Source organism: Myotis yumanensis, unplaced genomic scaffold (genome assembly GCF_028538775.1).
Source record: "Myotis yumanensis isolate MYYU_CA2020_CCGP unplaced genomic scaffold, mMyoYum1.0.hap1 SCAF_6, whole genome shotgun sequence".
Classification (NCBI taxonomy): domain Eukaryota; kingdom Metazoa; phylum Chordata; class Mammalia; order Chiroptera; family Vespertilionidae; genus Myotis; species Myotis yumanensis.
In genome coordinates, this window is record NW_027223757.1 from 84,180,321 (window position 1) to 84,198,913 (window position 18,593).

Genomic DNA, 18,593 nt, shown 5'->3' on the forward strand with positions numbered 1-18,593 from the left:
TGAACAGGGTCCCACCCTCTGTTTTGACAGCTGTTAGTCTGGGGCCTGGGGCTGCAAGGAGGCGAGTTGGTCTGCCTGGCCTGTGCACAACTCTAATGTGAGTCCAGGAGCTGCCTTCCTCAAAGGGCTTCTGGCCGTCACCTCCCACAGCCATTTCCACCCGCCATTCTCTCTCATGTTAGCACATTCCGATCCTCTGCCACTTGCTTTAGAGCTGGGTCTCCCGGCTCCTTGGGCCTCTCCTCAGAGCCTGGACACCAGATGGAGGTGGAGTGTGGGGAAGCGGCAAGACAGAACAAACAGACCAAACGCACTGAAATGTATGAAAATAATGCTGATGCTCTACATACGAAGTCCCTGGGCGGGCCCCTCCTACAGCATGAAGGGCAAGTCCATGTTCTTCTCACCAGTGCCCACATAGATATAGCCACAGTTCTTGGTGCCCGGAGCGTGGAAGAAGGTGAGGCCTGGCCAGAGCAGGCTGCGCAGCACCACCAGGGCGTTGCCTCGCTCCATCTGGATGCTCCAGGACCCTGGGGAGGAAGTGAGGCCTGAGTGCTGTGGAGCCAGAGCTCTGCCCGGTGTGCAAGGCCCCAGCTCCCTGGGCAGCCAGGCCCAGGTGCTAAGGTTCCACTCAGAAAAGGGAAGACAGTTTAATTATCCCGGCGCTTTACTCCTCCTGATTGCCTTTTAGCCATTTCACTGTTCATTAAAACCACTTCCAGGGGGAGGGCAAAGGAAATGAAAGGAGGTGAAACTCAAAAGGAGTGCGTTTTGTTCCTGTCAGCAAGTCTAGTTAAAGGTTGAGTGGGGGAGGAAGCTGAATCCAACGGGGGAGGGGATTGGAGCCGGTTTGGGGAGACTCTCCCGGCTCTGCTAGGGGTAATCACCAGTGACCTTCATTCCCAGTGCAGTTTCCCCCACTTGCTATTTTGCTCTCTCGTACCCAGTCCCAGAAGCCTCTGCTCTGAGATAGATTAGACCTGACCAGGGGCTCACATAGAAGTTTGACCATTTCAGGCCTGAAGCTCAGTAGCCCTCTCTGGCTGCTGGGAGACTGGGAGCTGGTGGCGGGAAGGGACGTGGGCTACAGCTAATGAGCCTTTGTCTACCCTGGGTCCTGCCCTGGTTGTTGCTCCCCAGACAGGAGCAGCCCAGCCCAGGGCCGAGTTGTGCGGCCATGAGGACTTGGCGGGAAGGACCTGATCCATCTCCAGAACCGAGGGAGGGAGCCGCTGTGTGGGAGGAAGGAGCCTGGGAAAATCGCCTCTGGATGCAGATCTAGAGCTTCTATTCCCCTGCGCACCGAGGCCCCTCCCGGGCCGGCCGCAGCTCTGCTCCAGACCCTGCCAGAAAGCCAAATGCTTTGAAGGTTTTGGTGTTGGACCAGCCAGTGATGCACTGAGAGCTGTGCTGAGGCCTTCATCGGCTGCCAGCTCAGCCTGGCTGCTTGGCTCCTGCTGCCCCAGCTTCCCACAGGCCTCCTCCAACCATGGCCCACCCTGGTCACTCCACACCCAGCAGCCTCGCAGTTCAGTCCCCACCCACCAGGGGCCACCCTGTATCCAAGAGACCTGACCACCAGGAACCCCTGGCCCTGACAGCAGCTCAGCCGTGCTGAGGGTGCCGTCACCTGCCCAAATCCAACCCAGAGCTTTCTGGTGCATGTAGGTCAGCTGGCCCTGGCCTGCCTAGGGAGAGGCTGGCGGGGAGCCCACCACAGCTCTGCAGTGGCCTGCACCAAGGGCTGCCACCCATGTAAGAGATGATGAAGTAGAAGCTACAGGGATTCCACTCCCCTAGGCCCACACAGTGCTGGCCAGACAACATCAAGAAGAGTGTCCCCCTGGGTTACCAGAGCTCTGGCTGGGGCACTGCCTAGGAAGGGGGGCGGGTGCTTTCCTGGTCAGGGAAAGGGAGTATTTCCCGTGGCTCCTACAATTTTCCTCTCTGGGCACCTGAAGTCCTCCACCTCCCAGACCTGCCCTAAGAGGCCTAAGGCCCTGCCTGTTGCTTTCCTAGTCAGTCATTCAGAAAACATGTCTAGGGGGTAAAGGGAGTGGGACAGGCCAGAGCAAAAGATTCCAGGGCACTGCATTCAGCCTTTGGCCAGAAGCACAGACCCCAGGAAGGTCCATCCCTTAGTCACCCCCACCCAGTGCCCAGAGCATCATCTGGGGACAGTCCCTCCCTGTCGTTGCTCACAGCCATACAGTCCCCTTGAACTGAGAAAGAGCAGGCTCTGCCCACCAGGGAGGGCAGCTTGCAGCTGCCTGAGCCAAATGCTGCCCTGGATAAATGGGTCCTGGTGTCCTCCAGCCTAGACCACTCATCACTATTGCCGGCATCTTTTTTTTTTCTTTCTTTTTTTGCCAGCATCTTGGCACACCCTGAGCCAGGGATGGGTCCCAACCTTACACCAACCTGCCCACCTAGGGTTTGGCCGCCTCTTTCCTTTAGCAGATGAGGGGGCCCAGGCTTATTAGCAGGGCTCCCCGCACTCCCACTTCCAGAGAGCAAGGAGAAACGGACAGGGATGCTAGAGAAATGCAGTGACCCTACGGGGGCAGGGGACAGCAGCGCCAGCAGGCGGAAGGGTGCTGGCCAAGTGTGGAAGCGGCATGTGAGGGGCCAGCCAACAACACTGCCTCCCTCCCTCCCTTGCATTCCTGTCACACTCCTGTCCTCCTCTCCTTGTTCCTGGCTCAGCTGGTTGCCCAGGAAACACACAGACTCTCAACGTGCCAGGAGTCACGTAGTGTCTACCTGGGAAGCCAGGCACTTGCTTGTCACCTTCACCCACTTCTCTTCTTGCTGGAAAGGCTGGGCCCAGCCAGCTGCTGCTGCCTCTGCCCCTCGGGGGTTCCAGGAGAGGCGGCCTGCTGTGGCCCTGGTGTCTCAGTTCACAGCCCAGTCTCCCCAAAGCTCCCCTCCTGCCCCCTGGCGCCCACTCTGTTCTGCTAGCTGCTTTTAGAGGCTATGGTGGGGAATGAGCCGGTAACCAGGAGCAGGGCCTATTGCAATCTGCAGGAAGTCCTGGGTGCCCAGAGCCCCAGGCTCTCACCCACCTTGCTAGTGCGGAAACCTCAGGCGAGGGTATGCTTCTCTCAGTTAAATTCTCCTGCCCTCCAGGAAGAAAGGCAGCAAAGCACTGAGGTTCCGTTGATGGGGACAGTGGACCAGGCTGGGGATCAGGGCTGTCTGGGGCAGCAGGTAGCTTAAACCCCTCAAACCAGCACCATACAACTTGTCTCAGACACAAAAATAGGCATGGGGTTCCGTCTCGGAGCAGCCACCACCAAGGGCCACAAGGTATGGTCAAACCCCCTAGAGCAGTGGTTCTCAACCTGTGGGTCGCGACCCCTTTGGTGGTCGAACGACCCTTTCACAGGGGTCACCTAAGACCAGCCTGCATATCAGATATTTACATTACAATTCATAACAGTAGCAACATTACAGTTAAGAAGTAGCAATGAAAATTATTTTATGGTTGGGTCACAACATGAGGAACTGTATTTAAAGGGCCAGAAGGTTGAGAACCACTGCCCTAGAGGTTGGGGGTGGGTAGGGTCCTCTGGAGGTGGAGGAGTGCCCTGTCTGATTGGTAAGGTCAGGACCTGGGTCCAGAAGGCCGAGCACCTGTTAGCCAGGCTTCCAAGGGACTGGGTAGGAGGAGCCACCTGTATACACCCCCAAGAGAAGGCTGATCGAGGGTCCCATGTTCCCCACAACTCTCCAATGTTCCTGTCCCCCTTTCTCCCCTGTCCCCCCCCAACGCCTCCCCAAGTACCACCACCACATTTTTAAAGACTGCTTTCCAGGCAGGCAGGCTCCTTGCTGCCCTCTGCTGCCTGAACTGGGCATTGCTGCTGAGGGCTCTCTTGTGCTGGAGCCTCGGCTCCCCCAGTTGAGAGAGGCGTCAGCTCCAGTGCAGAGTGGAGCAAGGAGAGAAGCCCTGCCCTCCACCCCCTCCTGCTCTGCTTCCCTTGCTGCTCTGCCTGCCCCTCTCTGCACAGGACACAGTGACTTCATTGGTGAGGCACCTTCTACTTTACATTTCCACTTCTCATTCTGTTTCATTTATCTTTCCAAACCTCCGTGAGGCAAGGATGGTGCCTGTCTTGTTCACAATGATGTCCCCAGTGCTTGGCGCATAATAGCTGCTCAGTGGCTATTGCTGATGAAGTGAAAGGGTAAGGAGCATGGACTGGCAGGGAACTATCTAGAAATCTGGCCTCCTGACCTGGCACTCCATCTGTTTCCCCTGGCTGCAGCCCAAACTCACAACTATTAGCTGTTTGCCTGCATCCACCAGGAGGATGGTTCTGCCCCCAAAGCTACTCACTCCCACAAAACTGCAGACCCAGGGCACGACAGGACAGCTCAGCAGGGCATCCTGGCCCCAGGCTGTCCCCGGGACAAGCTGCTGATCTCCAGACCGACCTCCATGGGCACAGAGCAGGAGTCCCAGGGACAGGGCCAGCCTGTGCCAGACCTGCTCACAAGTGACACGAAGTCCCCTGAATGTCTGCCTCAGACCCAGGAAGGAATTAATGATCTTTCCTGGGCAGGAAGTTCCATCCTGCCGGCCAGTGCTGGTGTCCCAGGGAACTCTTCCTTGGGCCGCCTTAGCAGCCCAGCCCATTCCCTGCTGTCTGCCTGGCAGAGAAGCCTCCCAGCAGCTCCTCCTGCTCTTTAACTGGCAGATAAGGGAGGGAGTCTGGGAGCTAAATCAGTGTCCGCTCTCCCTGACGACACCTCCATCCTACACCATGGCCCCCACCAAGCCGTCGTGAGAAAGGACGGGGCCTGGCTTCCTGGAGGCTTTCTGGTGGTGGCTTTAGGAGGAAGGGAGCTGGAGGCCCAGAGCTGTGAGGTTTCCCAGGGTCAGTCCAAGAGCATCCCTCCCCTCAGGCCCACACACACAGGAGATGCCAGAGGCCCTCACCTCCCAAGGCCCCAGCACTGAGGAAAGAGCGACAGGCTGGAGTGGACTGGGATGTGAAACCATCAGTTGATCCTTCAGCCCTGAGGTCCACCTTTAGAGCAGAAGATCTAGGGCCTCAGGCCACTGCTACCCACTCACCTCCCAGGCCCAGATCCTGTACCTCCCAGGGGCCTGATAAAGTCACTTGCTGACTGGACATATCAGGGTGGCCCCAGCATCCTTTAGGGAGACCCCCAGTGCTCCCTATCTTATACCCCCTGCTGCAGGGAGACAGCTGCCTTCTGTGTCCCCTTTGCCCCAAGTGGCAGGGCAGACAGGGCTGGTGGGATTCCCATAGGAAGACTGTTGGACCCCTACAGCCCATCTAGCCAGCTTTGGTCTTGACTGCAAAGGCCCTGGCACCCTCCTGGCCCTCCCATCGCAGAGGAAGAGGCTCTAAGGGTGGGAGGCACTATTGTGCCAGCCCCTCTGATCACCCAGCACGATGGGGACAGGGCCTCGCCCACTGGCCCTGGGCATCCGGCTGCAGGTGAGAGGGCTGAGAAGTCAGCACCGAGCAGGGCTTTCCAGACTCACCATGAATTGGGAGGTGGGGCTGCTGCACCCAGATTAGGGGTTTTAACAGCACTTTTCTCCCCCACCCTTCAGCCCCTGGTGCTGGGTCCCACCATCACCACATTCCTGGCTCCCTTTATCAACCATCCCCACCCCCCACCCCCGACCCCCTGGGATGTGCGGCTGAGAGCATAGAGTTGGAGGAGATAACTGGAGTCTGGAAAGGGTGTCTCATGGGTGAGAAATGCCCCAGCCCCTATAAACCTTTATCTCCCCCACAGGTCCAGGAATCCCTTTCCATGCCCAGGGAGGCTTGCCTCGAGCACCCCCATGTGGCCAAGGCCAGCGTAGCCATTCTTTGCTGGCAGCCCTTACCCACTTGGGGCCCACTGCCTGGCCCCTTGGGCATTGCAGTAGCTCTGAAATGCCTCCAGATCTCTGGCTTGCCACTTCTCCATAATTTTATGTGAATTCTTATGCGTATATATGCTTGGTGTGTATTTTATATATATATAATTTTATGTGAATTCTTATGCGTTCAGCACTGTTATAATTATTTTGTGTTATATGTGTTAACTCTTAATTCTCATAACAACCCAGTGAGGTAGAAAATATCATTATTCCCCTTTTTAAAATGAGGAAATTGAGGCACAAGGCAACTGAGGGCTTACCCAATGTCACACAACTAGCAAGTGACAGATTCAGGATTCGAACCCAGGCTGTCTAATTCCAGAGCCCTCACCTTAACCACCACTGCCATCCCACCTCCATCCTGAGTTCCAGCCCAACTGGGTGCCTCATTGCTCCTCAAATATAGTGTCAGTCACCGGTGACTGGTTGGGCGCCTAACGTGTTAAAAGGAAACACCATCACCCTGACAGGGAGGCTCAGTTGGTTGGAGCGTCATCCCATGCACCAAAAAGGTTTCGGATTCGATCCCTGACCAGGGAGCATACAGGAGGCAATGTGATGTTTCTCTCTCACATTGGTTTCTCTCTCTCTCTCTCTCTCTCTCTCTCTCTCTCTCTCTCTCTCTCTTTCTCTCTCTCTCACACACACACACACACACACACACACACATCAGTAAAACATATCCTTGAGTGAGGATAAAAAAGGGGGGAGGGGGGACACCATCTCCTTGATACCACAGTTAATGCCAGAGTCCTGAAGTCTCCTTCTCTGACACTGTGCCCTTGGGTTTAACTCTCTGAGCCTCTGTTTCTTCATCTATAAAATGGGGATAATAAGAAATATCCACCTCTTAGGTTGGCTGTGAATCTTAAAATGAGATAAGGTATAGAAAGGGCTGAGTACAGTGCCCAGCACACAGTACGCAGTGCCTCTGCTTTTGTGTTGTTATCATTGCCATCATCAACAACAAATCCCTCCAGGTCTCAGAAATGCAGACGTGCAGACAGAAAGAGTTAGAGGCGCTGAGTCAGTGTCTTGGGTGCGCCCCAGGTTGCCCAGAGCCTGGCACCTGCCCTGGGGTCCGGCATCCAAGCGAGAGCATCTTCCCAGACACGTGCTCTACGGTGAAGCTCGGGTGATGGAAATGGGTCTCTGTGACCCAACCCCCCGCAGGTGCATGTCTGGGCCAGGTGTGTCCCGAAGCATAGGAAGGCCTCTGAAGCCGTATGTTTTAAGATTTAAAAGTCCCATACACATAGCAGGAGGCAAATATACACAACTCATATCCTTAGCGGGGGACGCTCAGTCAATCAGCACCTACATATTGAGCACCAGCTATGTACCAAACACCGGATCTAACCCCAAACTGACAGAGATGGATGGATGTCTCTATTCAAGATTGATATGAAAATCAGGAGACACTGAGAGACTTCTTGTCTGTGAAAGCGTATGGAAGACAACCCTTCTGTGTGCAAACATTTACCCACTGCTCCCTATGAGCTGAAACTTGTATTGGACCCCGGGGAAGCCCCACACTCAACCACCATTTCCTGCCCAGGCTTTGGTCCCACTCTCAGAGGAAAATGGCAGGTGCATGGCCTACTGCTCTGGCCTGAGGGCAGATCCAGGATCCTCCAAGTAATAGGCTATTACCTTTGGGGATGTCATGCTCCAAGGAGTCCATGAAGTCCAGGGAGGGGTCCAGGTCTGCCTTCTCAAGCAACGTCTTGTTCTTCAGGTCAACTGGCTCCCTGAAGTGGAAGTAGGAACTGAGCTTCTTCGCTTCAGACAAGGTCAGTCCTAAAAAGAGGCAGCAGGTGGGGAGGGAACCCCACAGCTCACTTCCTGTGTGCATGGGGGACACGTGGAGGAGCTTGCAAATGACTCAGTCAACTACTGACAGAACTGAAGGGAGAAGAGGGAACAGTGCTCCCTCCACCCAAATTTGGCCCAGATCCTGCAGTGAGGAGAGACCAATGAGGAGGGAGGTGGGGAAAGGCAGGGAGGCCAGACCCACGGAAAGACCTGAGAGCCAGGTGGCCAAATGCTCTCCCACCCGCAGGCAGAAACGAGGCAGGGCCCAGTGACTGGGTCCGCCACGCCAACCACCGGGGCCGGGTCACTGGACACATCCTCCCAACTGATGTGGTCACGGCTGTTGCTTTTCTGAGGAGGTGGGCAGTTCTGCTCAGACGCCCACACGTGTGTCTGACTATGCTCGGGAAGAGAGGCCCTCCTGCCCGCGAGAGAGGCGCCACAGAACTCACCTTCAAAGGTCCGATTGACATGGGTGGGTCCAAAAGGGCTCTTAAAGAGGGCGCCGCGGGGGATAATGGCCACCGCCTTGTCGATCTGGTCAATGATGGACACCAGGCGGGTCTCCTCCTTGATCCGGATCTGAGGAGACAGGAGACAAGCCTCCCGCCAGGGCCCTGTGCCCACTCACCCCCGGGGCAGGGCCCTCTGCACAACCATCTGGCCCGGGTCACCACCGTGTAGATGCCCGGTCCGTGAAAAATCATGCTGGGTGAGCCCTCCCTCTCCTCCTATCAAGATTTTCTTTCTTTTTAAAATTAGTAATACATACTGGTGATGCAGTATTTAAACTAAAAAAAAAAAAAAAAGCCGCCTCTCTCACCCCATCCCTCGTCCCCCAGTTGCCCTCACTGGGGGCAGCCACAGTTAATGGTTTCTGTACCCTTCCAGAAGCATACCATCTTGTCATCAGATTTAAATGTTGATTATTTTGCCTTTTGAAAATATAAAAGCGATCATGCTTACTGTAAACTACTTGGGTAATCAGAAATATTTTGTAGTATACCTGAGAATCAAAACCGTTCATAATCCTACCTCCTGAAGATAATTAGTGATAACATATTGGTATACTTCCTTCTATCCTTTTTTTATGATATATTTAAAGCACAATTAGAATCACAGTTTCTACAGTTTCATATCCTACTCTTTGACTTGACAAAGCATCACCCATATTTCCCAAGCATCACCCCATATTATCACATCTTTATGCCGATGAGATTTGGTTACAATCAATGTCAAGGGCAACCCCGAGCAAAAGGCTCTCATAGAAACGTTGGGCCCCCAGAGTCACTCAGCCCCCCATTTCCCGGGGGCTACCAACTGGAATTCTTTACAAAGGGGGAGATGGAAACGAATATTTAATACGTGTCTAGGCTAGGGGGTTCAAAAAATGTCATCTCATTTAATCTGCACAAGCCTGGGGAGCAAATACAATGATCCAAATTTTACAGAAAATAAAACTGAAGGGAAGTTAAGTTTGTCAGGTGGGAAGGGGTGGGTGCTGGACCCAGACTGTGGGCATCACCTAGATTCAAATGCAAAGACTGTGTTTTGAATTCAGGGTTTGTCTAGTTTCAAGACTTGGGCTCCTTACTTTTTTGACCTAGCTTTCCATTTCCAGGAGTTGGTCATTCAGACAGACTGCATACCGTGGAAATGATGTATGTACAAGATCACTGCTTGTCCAAGCTAAACCTTGGAAACCTCCATTTCCTTGAAAACATCACGGGTTAAATTATGTTGCGTTCGCACATGGTAAAAAGAGTGGGGAGGAGCTTTAAGGCACTGATATGGAAAGATCTCCAAAATGTATTGTTGGTAAAAAATGCAAGGTGCAGAGCTGTGTGTATAGCATGCTGCCATTTGTTCTGTTTTGTTTGGAAGATAACAAGAGAATATGTAGAGGGAAGGTATTTGTTGTCTCAGGTGACAGAGCTTCTCACATTTAAACATGAATTCGAATCCCCTGGGAATGTGCTAAAATGCAGATCCTCATCCCCCATCCCCCATTATTCTGAATTTCAAACGCAGTGGTGGGCAACCCCTGGCACATGTGCCAAACATGGCACGCCAGTAACTTTTGCTGGCACGCGAAACCCTCTCTTATAATCTTCCATTTACAATTTTTTTCTTAATATAGACTTTTTTATTTTTCAGATGAATTCAGTGTAGGTGCATCTTAGATAAATAATTTTACATAACACGTTATCTTAAAGACCATAGACATGGATTGACGAGAGAGGGGAAGAGCAATTTCTATGCCTCTGCCTTAACTCTCCCTGCCTTCCTAGATCCGACCAGTGTTTTGGTTTCATCCACATACACTTGTGAATCTTTGTTCTCAGTGATGAATTTTGTTAACTCTCGTAATAGGAGTAGCCTGGCGGATGAAAGTAGTAGCTCGTGCATATCTCTGAAGGTCACGAAATATAAACCTGATATAAAATCTCTGTCATCAGTGATGCAGCAGCAAAAGTCCCACTGATAATATCAAAGGGAGTCATAAAGTTTTCTGTCGGGAGGAATCGAAGATGGCGGCATAGGTAAACACCGGAGACTGCCGCCGTGGACAACCACTTCAAAAATACAACTAAAAGTCGGAGCGGACATCAACCAGAACCACGGGAAGGCTGGCTGAGGAGAGTCTCTTCAACTAGAAGCAAAAACAACAGCATTCCGACGCTCAGCGGAGGCGCAGTGTGGAAAATTTAAAGGTACGGCGGTGCCGTGGTGAGGGTGCGCGCGCAAAGCGGGCTGGCGGCTGAGGGCACGATTGTCGTTTTCAATCAGGAGCGAGTCTCAGACTCTGGGCTACAGATCCGGGCGAGTCTCTAGGGACCCAGACTCAAACGGGAGAAGCGGGACTGTCTGGCTACAGCCCCTCCGAGGTTTGCAGCGATTGCTGGGACAGAGAGGCAGAGCCCCTGGGGACGGACTGAGAGCGGCCATAGCTGCTCCCTCCCCCCGCCCTGTTGAGCCCGCCCCGCCCAAACCCTGCACACAGCCATTTGCGGATCGCCTCAGGCAAGGGCTGGACTAGCGCCTCCCCTGAGGACTGAAGTTTTCCCACAGCTGATTTCCACAGCCAGTCGGCCTGGTGGTCAAATCCCTCTAGTGTTAACTACAACAATTAAGGCTTGGCTAGAACAAGACTGCGCACAGAGACCACAAGGGGGTGCACCAAGAAAGCATAAAAGATGCGGAGACAAAAAAACATGACAGAAATGGAGGATATGGAGCTAAGAATCGCAATTTTGAGGGCTTGCCATAAATTTGTGCAGAGCCTCATGAAAACTAATGAGACCCTCGATGCTACGATAAAGAAATTAGAAAGTAAGCATACACGGACTGAAATAAAGAATATTATACCCAATAGCAGAGCAGAGGAGCACAAGAATCAAACCAAAGATTCGACAAAAAACACCCAATTGGAAAAGCAAAATGGAAAAAGAATCCGAAAGTGTGAAGATAGTGTAAGGAGCCTCTGGGACAGCTTTAAGCGGACTAATATCAGAGTCATTGGAGTGCCAGAAGATGAGAGACAGCAAGATATTGAAAACCTATTTCAAGAAATAATGGCAGAAAACTTCCCCCATCTGGAGAAAGAAATGGACTTACAGGTCCAAGAAGCGCAGAGAACCCCAAACAAAAGGAATCCAAAGAGGACCACACCAAGACACATCATCATTAAAATGCCAAGAGCAAAAGACAAAGAGAAAATCTTAAAAGCAGCAAGAGAAAGAGGCTCAATTACCTACAAGGGAATACCCATACGACTGTCAGCTGATTTCTCAACAGAAACTTTGCAGGCCAGAAGGGAATGGCAAGAAATATTCAAAGTGCTGAATACCAAGAACCTACAACCAAGATTACTTTATCCAGCAAAGCTATCATTCAGAATTGAAGGTCAGATAAAGAGCTTCACAGATAAGGAAAAACTAAAGGAGTTCATCACCGCCAAACCAGTATTATATGAAATGCTGAAAGGTATCCTTTAAGAAGAGGAAGAAGAAGAAAAAGGTAAAGATACAAATTATGAACAACAAATATGCATCTATCAACAAATGAATCTAAGAATCAAGTGAATAAATAACCTGATGTACAGAATGAACTGGTGACTATAATGAATCAGGGACATAGAAAGGGAATGGACTGACTATTCTTGGGGGAAAAGGGGTGTGGGAGATGCGGGAAGTGACTGGACAAAAATCATGCACCTATGGATGAACTCAGTGGGTGGGGAGTGAGGGTGGAGGGTGGGGTGGGAGCTGGAAGGAGGGGAGTTATGGGGGGAAAAAAGAGGAACAAATGTAATAATCTGAACAATAAAGATTTATTTAAAAAAAAAAAAACCTAAAAAAAAATAAAGTTTTCTGTCGGACTATCAGTGTACAAGTATACATTAAAAAATAAATGTATTTTTCATCATCATATACTGTGTTTTTGTCACTCGAATGAATTTTATTATTTTTTCAAGGTTCTTCACATACGTACACCTTAAGAGATATCAAGTAGCCGGGACCGGTTTGGCTCAGTGGATAGAGCGTCGGCCTGCGGACTGAAAGGTCCCAGGTTCGATTCCGGTCAAGGGCATGTACCTGGGTTGCGGGCACATCCCCAGTGGGAGATGTGCAGGAGGCAGCTGGTCGATGTTTCTCTGTCATCGATGTTTCTAACTCTCTATCTCTCTCCCTTCCTCTCTGTAAAAAATCAATAAAATATATTAAAAAAAAAAAAGAGAGATATCAAGTAGGTGTAACATGTTCTCAAAAAATTAGGGTTGGCACGCAGAAGAATTTTGAGTCAGAGATTTTGCTGGTTTTGGCACGCACTCACAAAAAGGTTGCCCACCCCTGGCCTAGAGCATAGTAATGTGTCTGACCCAGGCTGTACTTTGAGTAGCAAGATTTGGACACACACATGCAAAACAGTTACATTACTGTCCCCCAGGAAAAGGACCTGGGTGACTGGAAGACAGGGCTGGGAGGGGCACTCTACTATATTCCTTTTTGGACATTTGAATTTTGAACTATATGAATGTATTATCTAGGAAAACAAAAATTGGTACAAAAATGTAAGAGCTTGTCCCATGCCCTTACCCCAGAGCTCAGCACAGACCCTGTCTTCCTGCCCCTGCCCCAGAGCCTCACTGTTGCTCAGGGGCGGTGTTGTTATGTTGTTGTCACCGTATTTCTATTGGGCTGGGTTCTGGATGCCCCCGCCCTCTTCCCTCAGGTCCTCCTCCTCTCATATCCACTCACCACTATTTCTTCTTCAAAGACCTTATCACCATCGTTCGTCTTCTGCACCTCGGTGTATTCATACTCATGCGAGGGGTCCCCCATGAAGCGGCCCTTCACCACAGACGTCTGCGTCATCATCTCTTCTGTGGCGGGAGGCAAGAGGCTCCACTCCATGCAGTTCAGGCTGCCGACAACATCCACAGCAGCCTGGTTTCCAACTCCCCCTCCCACTCGGGCTTCCTGCCACCACCTCTTCTCCCACCGGTGAGGCCCAAGAAACACTGCTGGGAGTCACACCTTTCCCCTTAGAAGCCCCAAGTGTCTACGGTGCACCCCACCCCCATATGTGATGCAAAGTCAATTTTATTTTTTTAAAGGTCACAAAAGGTCCCTGTATGCTGAAATGCCAAGAGCTTCTTCCTAGATATCTGGACTATGAGGTTCCGGATGAGTTCTGGAAGCTGAATTTTCCTCAGTTACAGGTAGGTGCCTCTGCTTTGGCGGGCCCCTAATTCATGCCCAGTCTGCCTACTGAGTCCGCAGCACGGCCATCGGCCCCGTTCCTCAGGCTCCAGGACCTCTCCTCCTCTGAGGTCTCCAGGAGCACTAGCCAGCCCAGTCCCTTCTTTCTCAGTTCCCGAGGGGAGAGGGCATCCTCCCACCCCTCTCACTCAGGCCCGTGTCCCCAGCCTGCTCTCTGCTTGTCTTCTCTCCCTTCACTCTCTATGGCCTCCTTCTGAATTTAAGAACTTCTCAGCTTTCTAACACAACAGCCCTCAAATCCGTGCCCCTCTAGAAAATGCCCCTTTCCTAGCCCTTCCTCCTCTGCCCCAACTCTGAACAATAATCTCAGAACAATGTGCCCTCCGGGAGCCCTCCTTCCCCCCACTTTCACCCTTTGTCCAGTGTGGCGTGATCTCTGGCCCCACCACCACCCCAAGAAACTGCTTAGGAGAAAGTTATCCATGGGCTGCCCTGAAACACAACAAATGCATTTCCATTCCTACTTCTTTTGGTATTTCCTTCTCCCTGCTCCAGTGCCTTAAGTATCTCCAGGGATCTATTCTCACCCCCCTTTTCCCTCTGGAGTCTCACCCAACTGACTCCCAAAGCCCTAGCTAATGACGAATCGGTATCCAGAATCCAACCAACCATCTCTCACAACCTCCACTGCTTTCCCCCTGAGCCAAGTCATCGTCTACTCTTGCCTGGTTACTGCAGTAGCCTCCTAACTGGTCTCCCAACTTCCATACTCACTCCTCCTGGTGTTAAAACCTAAGCCAGACCATGCGTCTGTGCAGAACCTTTCTGACTTCCCTTTGGACCAAGTTCGTACAATGCCCCACAAGGCCCTGCATGATTGTCTCCAGCCCCTTACCTCTCTGACCTTATTTCCCACAATGCCCCCTTCCTCACCCCTCTCCAGCCACAGCAGCCTCTATGGGTTCCACAAACACTAAGCACACACCTGCCCTAGGGCCTTTGCACTTGCCTGGAATGCTTTCCCCTCCAATAAGCACCGAGCTCACTCAGTGGCTTCAGGTCTTCCTCAAATGCTGTCTTATCAGAGCCAGCCCTGACCACCTTATTTAAAGGGGTAACCACTCCTGCGTTCTCTATCCCCCTACCGCTTAGCACCAGCTGACAGCAATACATGCTTATTTGTTGTCTGCCTCTCCTCCCCCCTCCACACACACTATAATGTAAACGTTACGAACACAAGGACTTTGTCTCATTTACCATTGAATTCCTGGTGCCTAGATCGATGCCTGGCACATAGTAAGTGCTGAAGAAAGAAAATCTTATGAAATAAAATGAAATGAGTCTCAAATCTCTATCTTCAGTTCAAATTTTTCTTCTGGACTCCAGATCTGTACTTTAATACACCTCCTTACCACTCTGCTCCCCAGGCACCACACACCCAATTCACTAGGTCCACCCTCCTTTAATTCGCTCAGCTTCTTTTTGTTGTTGCTAATCATAACCCGAGGATATTTTTCCATTGATAGTTAGAGAGAGTGGAAAGGAAGAGGTGTGACAGAGAAAGAAACATTGATATGAGACACACACATCGATCGGTTGCCTCCCACATGTGCCCTGACCAGGACTGGGGATCATGCCTGCAACTGAGGTATGTGCCCTTGACCGGAATAAACCCAGGACCCTTCAGTCCACGAGCTGATGCTCTATCCACTAACCCAAACCGGCTAGGGCTGTCCTGCTTCTTGAATTCTCCCCCAGTGGGTGGCATCAGCTAGAAGGAGTCAGCCTTGAGTCTTCTTCACCTCCCCCAGTCACAAATCCTGACAGTTCTACCACTTAAATCTAACCCAGGCCCTCTCCTCCTCAATTCCCTCAGCTGGACACTACAATCGATTTCTAAATGCTTACCCACTTGTGGCCATTCTGCCCACTCAGATCAAAGCAGGCTCTTGCTTATAGCCCTCCCATGGCTCCCCAGAGCCTACAGATAAGGCTCAAACCTCTTGGCTTCTCCATCCAGTTCCACGTAACACCCTCTGCTGCCACTGTTATGCTGTTCCCCAAACACTCCAAGCCAGCTTCAGCCAACAAGTTTGCACAGCTGTTCCCTCTAACTGGCATGCCTTCCTGGAGATCTGTTCATCTTTCAGATGGCAAGGTTATTTCTGTAGTGATCTTCTTTAACTGCTCTCTAGGGCAGTGATGGCGAACCTTTTGAGCTCAGCGTGTCAGCATTTTGAAAAACCCTAACTTAACTCTGGTGCTGTGTCACATATAGAAATTTTTTGATATTTGCAACCATAGTAAAACAAAGATTTATATTTTTGATATTTATTTTATATATTTAAATGCCATTTAACAAAGAAAAATCAACCAAAAAAATGAGTTCGTGTGTCACCTCTGACACGCGTGTCATAGGTTCGCCATCACTGCTCTAGGGGAATGCCCACCTTGCTCCCCCTTTGTGTACAACTCTATTCTAGTTTTGCCCTGGCCAGTGTGGCTTAGTTGGTCCCATGCAACAAGAGGTCTCTGGCTCAATTCCCGGTCAGGGCACATGCCCAGGTTGTGGGCTCCACCCCCCAGTAGGGGGCATGCAGGAGGCAGCCTATCAATGTCTCTCTCTCTCTCAATAAAAACATATTTTTTAAAAAAGAAATAGCAACTCTATTCTAGTTTTAACACACTTTTCTGTATTTTCCAGGTTACACATCGGTCTCCCTCCCTAAGATGTGAATAACTTGGAGATGGGGTTGGTCACAGCCCTCTTTGTAACCCCAAGTCAGGATGCATCCAACCAGTGTTGGATTGATGTGTGGACAGATAAATGAAGTCCCCAACTTCCTGTGCCTAACGGACTTTGTAACACTGAATCCTCATCAACGCTGGGATAGTCAAAAAGCAGCTCCATGGTCCCGAATGGTAGTGTCCAAGTAATTTTCCCCAGTTCTAAATCCCTTTCCTCCCATTCCACAGTCCTTCGCTACTTCCTAGGGAGCCTCGGGCTGTGAGACACTTCCGCGGAAGATGGGCTCTGGATATGCTTCCAAATAGCCCCACACAACCCGGGGGGGGGGGGGGGGGGTAGGCGGGGGCTTCTGACACTTCTCCAAATTCAACTCTTACCAAAGCCAGACACGCCCGCACCAGGCTGCCCCTGGCTTCTAAGCCAGGTCTCCATTATCCAGCAACTTTCGCCTCGCTCTGCCTCCGTCCTCGGCCTAGAGCCCTAGACTCTATTGAAAACCCACCCGTCTCTCGGAGTCCCTCCGCCCCAAGCATAGCAGTGTCCTCCCAGAGCCCCGCCCTCAGACCTCGTCCACCCACTTCCCGTCCCTCGCCCCCAATTCCCTTCTCTGCAAATCCCATCTCCACCTGCTTCCTTGACCCCGTAGCCCCCGCCCCTTTCGGCTCCCACCACCACCCACTCTTCCTCGCAGGCCCCCAGTGGCCCTCCCGTCCGTATGGCCAGCGGCCTCCGCCTCCACCTGTACAGCGTCTTGCGCGGGGCGAGGTGGTCCTCACTCAGGCCCTGCGCGATGTAGTAATCGGCCACGAGGCCGAGGATGCGGCCCCAGAAGAGCACCCGGCTGTAGCGATAGTCGCGCTTAACCAGCAGAAGGGACGTGAGCAGCGAGGCCCGCCGGTCCGGGCTGAGGCCCTGCCCGCTGCCCGACGCCAGCTCCAGGGACAGCAGGAGACTGTCCGCGTCCATGTCGGCAGCCGCTCGGCTCAACGTCCTCCAGGTTGCTAGGGGAAGCCGTCTCCATGGAGACCCAACGCCCCGCCCTTCCCTCGGGCAGGAAGTAGGGTTGCACCCAGCCAGTGGTGCCCTTCCGGGGCCTCTGGCCAGCCCTGATTTCCTCGGAGCCGATCCTAAAAGCCTGGGCACGCTCTAGCTCCCGCAACTTCCTTTCCCGAGTGGGTGACAGGATGTGTTCAATTATCCCGGCATCCGCGTGGTTTCCCCTAAAATAGTGTGAGGTTAGGGGTCCCAGTGCAGCCCAATTCTGTAGATATTCTTGCCTTTCCCAAGCCCTTCCTTATAGTTTACATTTACTGAGGCCTCACTGTAACTGTAATGGGGGCTTACAACACAACAGTGACACCAGCTGTGTTATTTCACTTCAGTGATGCCCCTTCTTGGCCTCAGTTACCTGTGGAGAAAATAACTTCAAATGCTCTTGGCACTAAAAGTCTAGGCATCTAAGACAATCCCCGCCATTTCAGGTCTCACATGATGGGGTCCATCCATTGCATTCTCTTCAATCTTCAGATGCCTCTCTTCACCCCTTCCGTAGTACTATTCCACCTCAGCGGCAAATGAAGACCGAGGCAATGGGGAAGGCATAAGGCACCCTGGGTAAGGGGGTGTGAAGAGGGGTACAAAAAGGGTGACATTTACAAACTTCACTTTCCCATCGGCTACCACCTATTTACCTACCTGGGCCCCACAGCAGTTGCTTTTCAGCCCAAATGGTAGCCACACACGAAAGGGCAGAACCCCACTGCAGCTGGGGCTCTTCACCTCCTGGGCTAAAGACTGGCTACTTCTTCACCCCCATCTCTGGAGGCCCCAGCCAAGGTCAAACAAACAGATGCCTTAGCAAGCTTGTTGTCGGGGAAGGTGGGATTTATTGTTAATATTAACTCATCCTTGCAGGGGGGAGGTGGACGAGGTGGAAGAAGGTATAGAGGGGAGAAGTGGTGATGGAAAAAATAAAATTAAATAAACAAAATTGACACAACATACACAATACCTATATATATATGCACACACTGATCTTTTGATTTCTGAATTCCTTTGGGGAAGACTCATGAAATCAAAATGACCTGGGCCCCCATGCCAAGCCGATAGAGGAATGAGTGTCTAAATTACCCAGATAATGACTTTGTTTTGGTTGTCCAGACACGGTTTACGAAGCCTTTTAAAATCAGTATTCGAGGGAGCTGACATGGGTTAATGTCTTCCACCTCAAAATAATTTATAACTCCGTTTCAACTCTCCCTCAGTTCAGCCAGACCCCTCTCTCAGCCTGTCCTTTCCCAAACGGGAGATATGGCCGTTCCTCTTCTGTAAGGTAGGAAAAACAGCCAAAATTCTAGCTGGTGGAATATGCTTCAGGTGGTCAGAGCAC

The 18,593-nt window shown here is 51.7% G+C and overlaps 1 protein-coding gene across 1 annotated transcript; it reads right to left on the minus strand.

The window, feature by feature from the left end:
• Window positions 1-314: 314 nt before the first annotated feature.
• On the minus strand, window positions 315-17,263 carry RSPH9 (radial spoke head component 9). Its single transcript, XM_070418518.1, has 5 exons — window positions 16,944-17,263; window positions 12,991-13,156; window positions 8,182-8,311; window positions 7,568-7,714; window positions 315-533 (listed from the first exon to the last, which is right to left on the minus strand). The coding sequence occupies exons 1-5, from the start codon at window positions 17,168-17,170 to the stop codon at window positions 373-375; spliced, it is 831 nt and encodes a 276-aa protein (XP_070274619.1). The 5' UTR covers window positions 17,171-17,263; the 3' UTR covers window positions 315-372.
• Window positions 17,264-18,593: the final 1,330 nt, after the last annotated feature.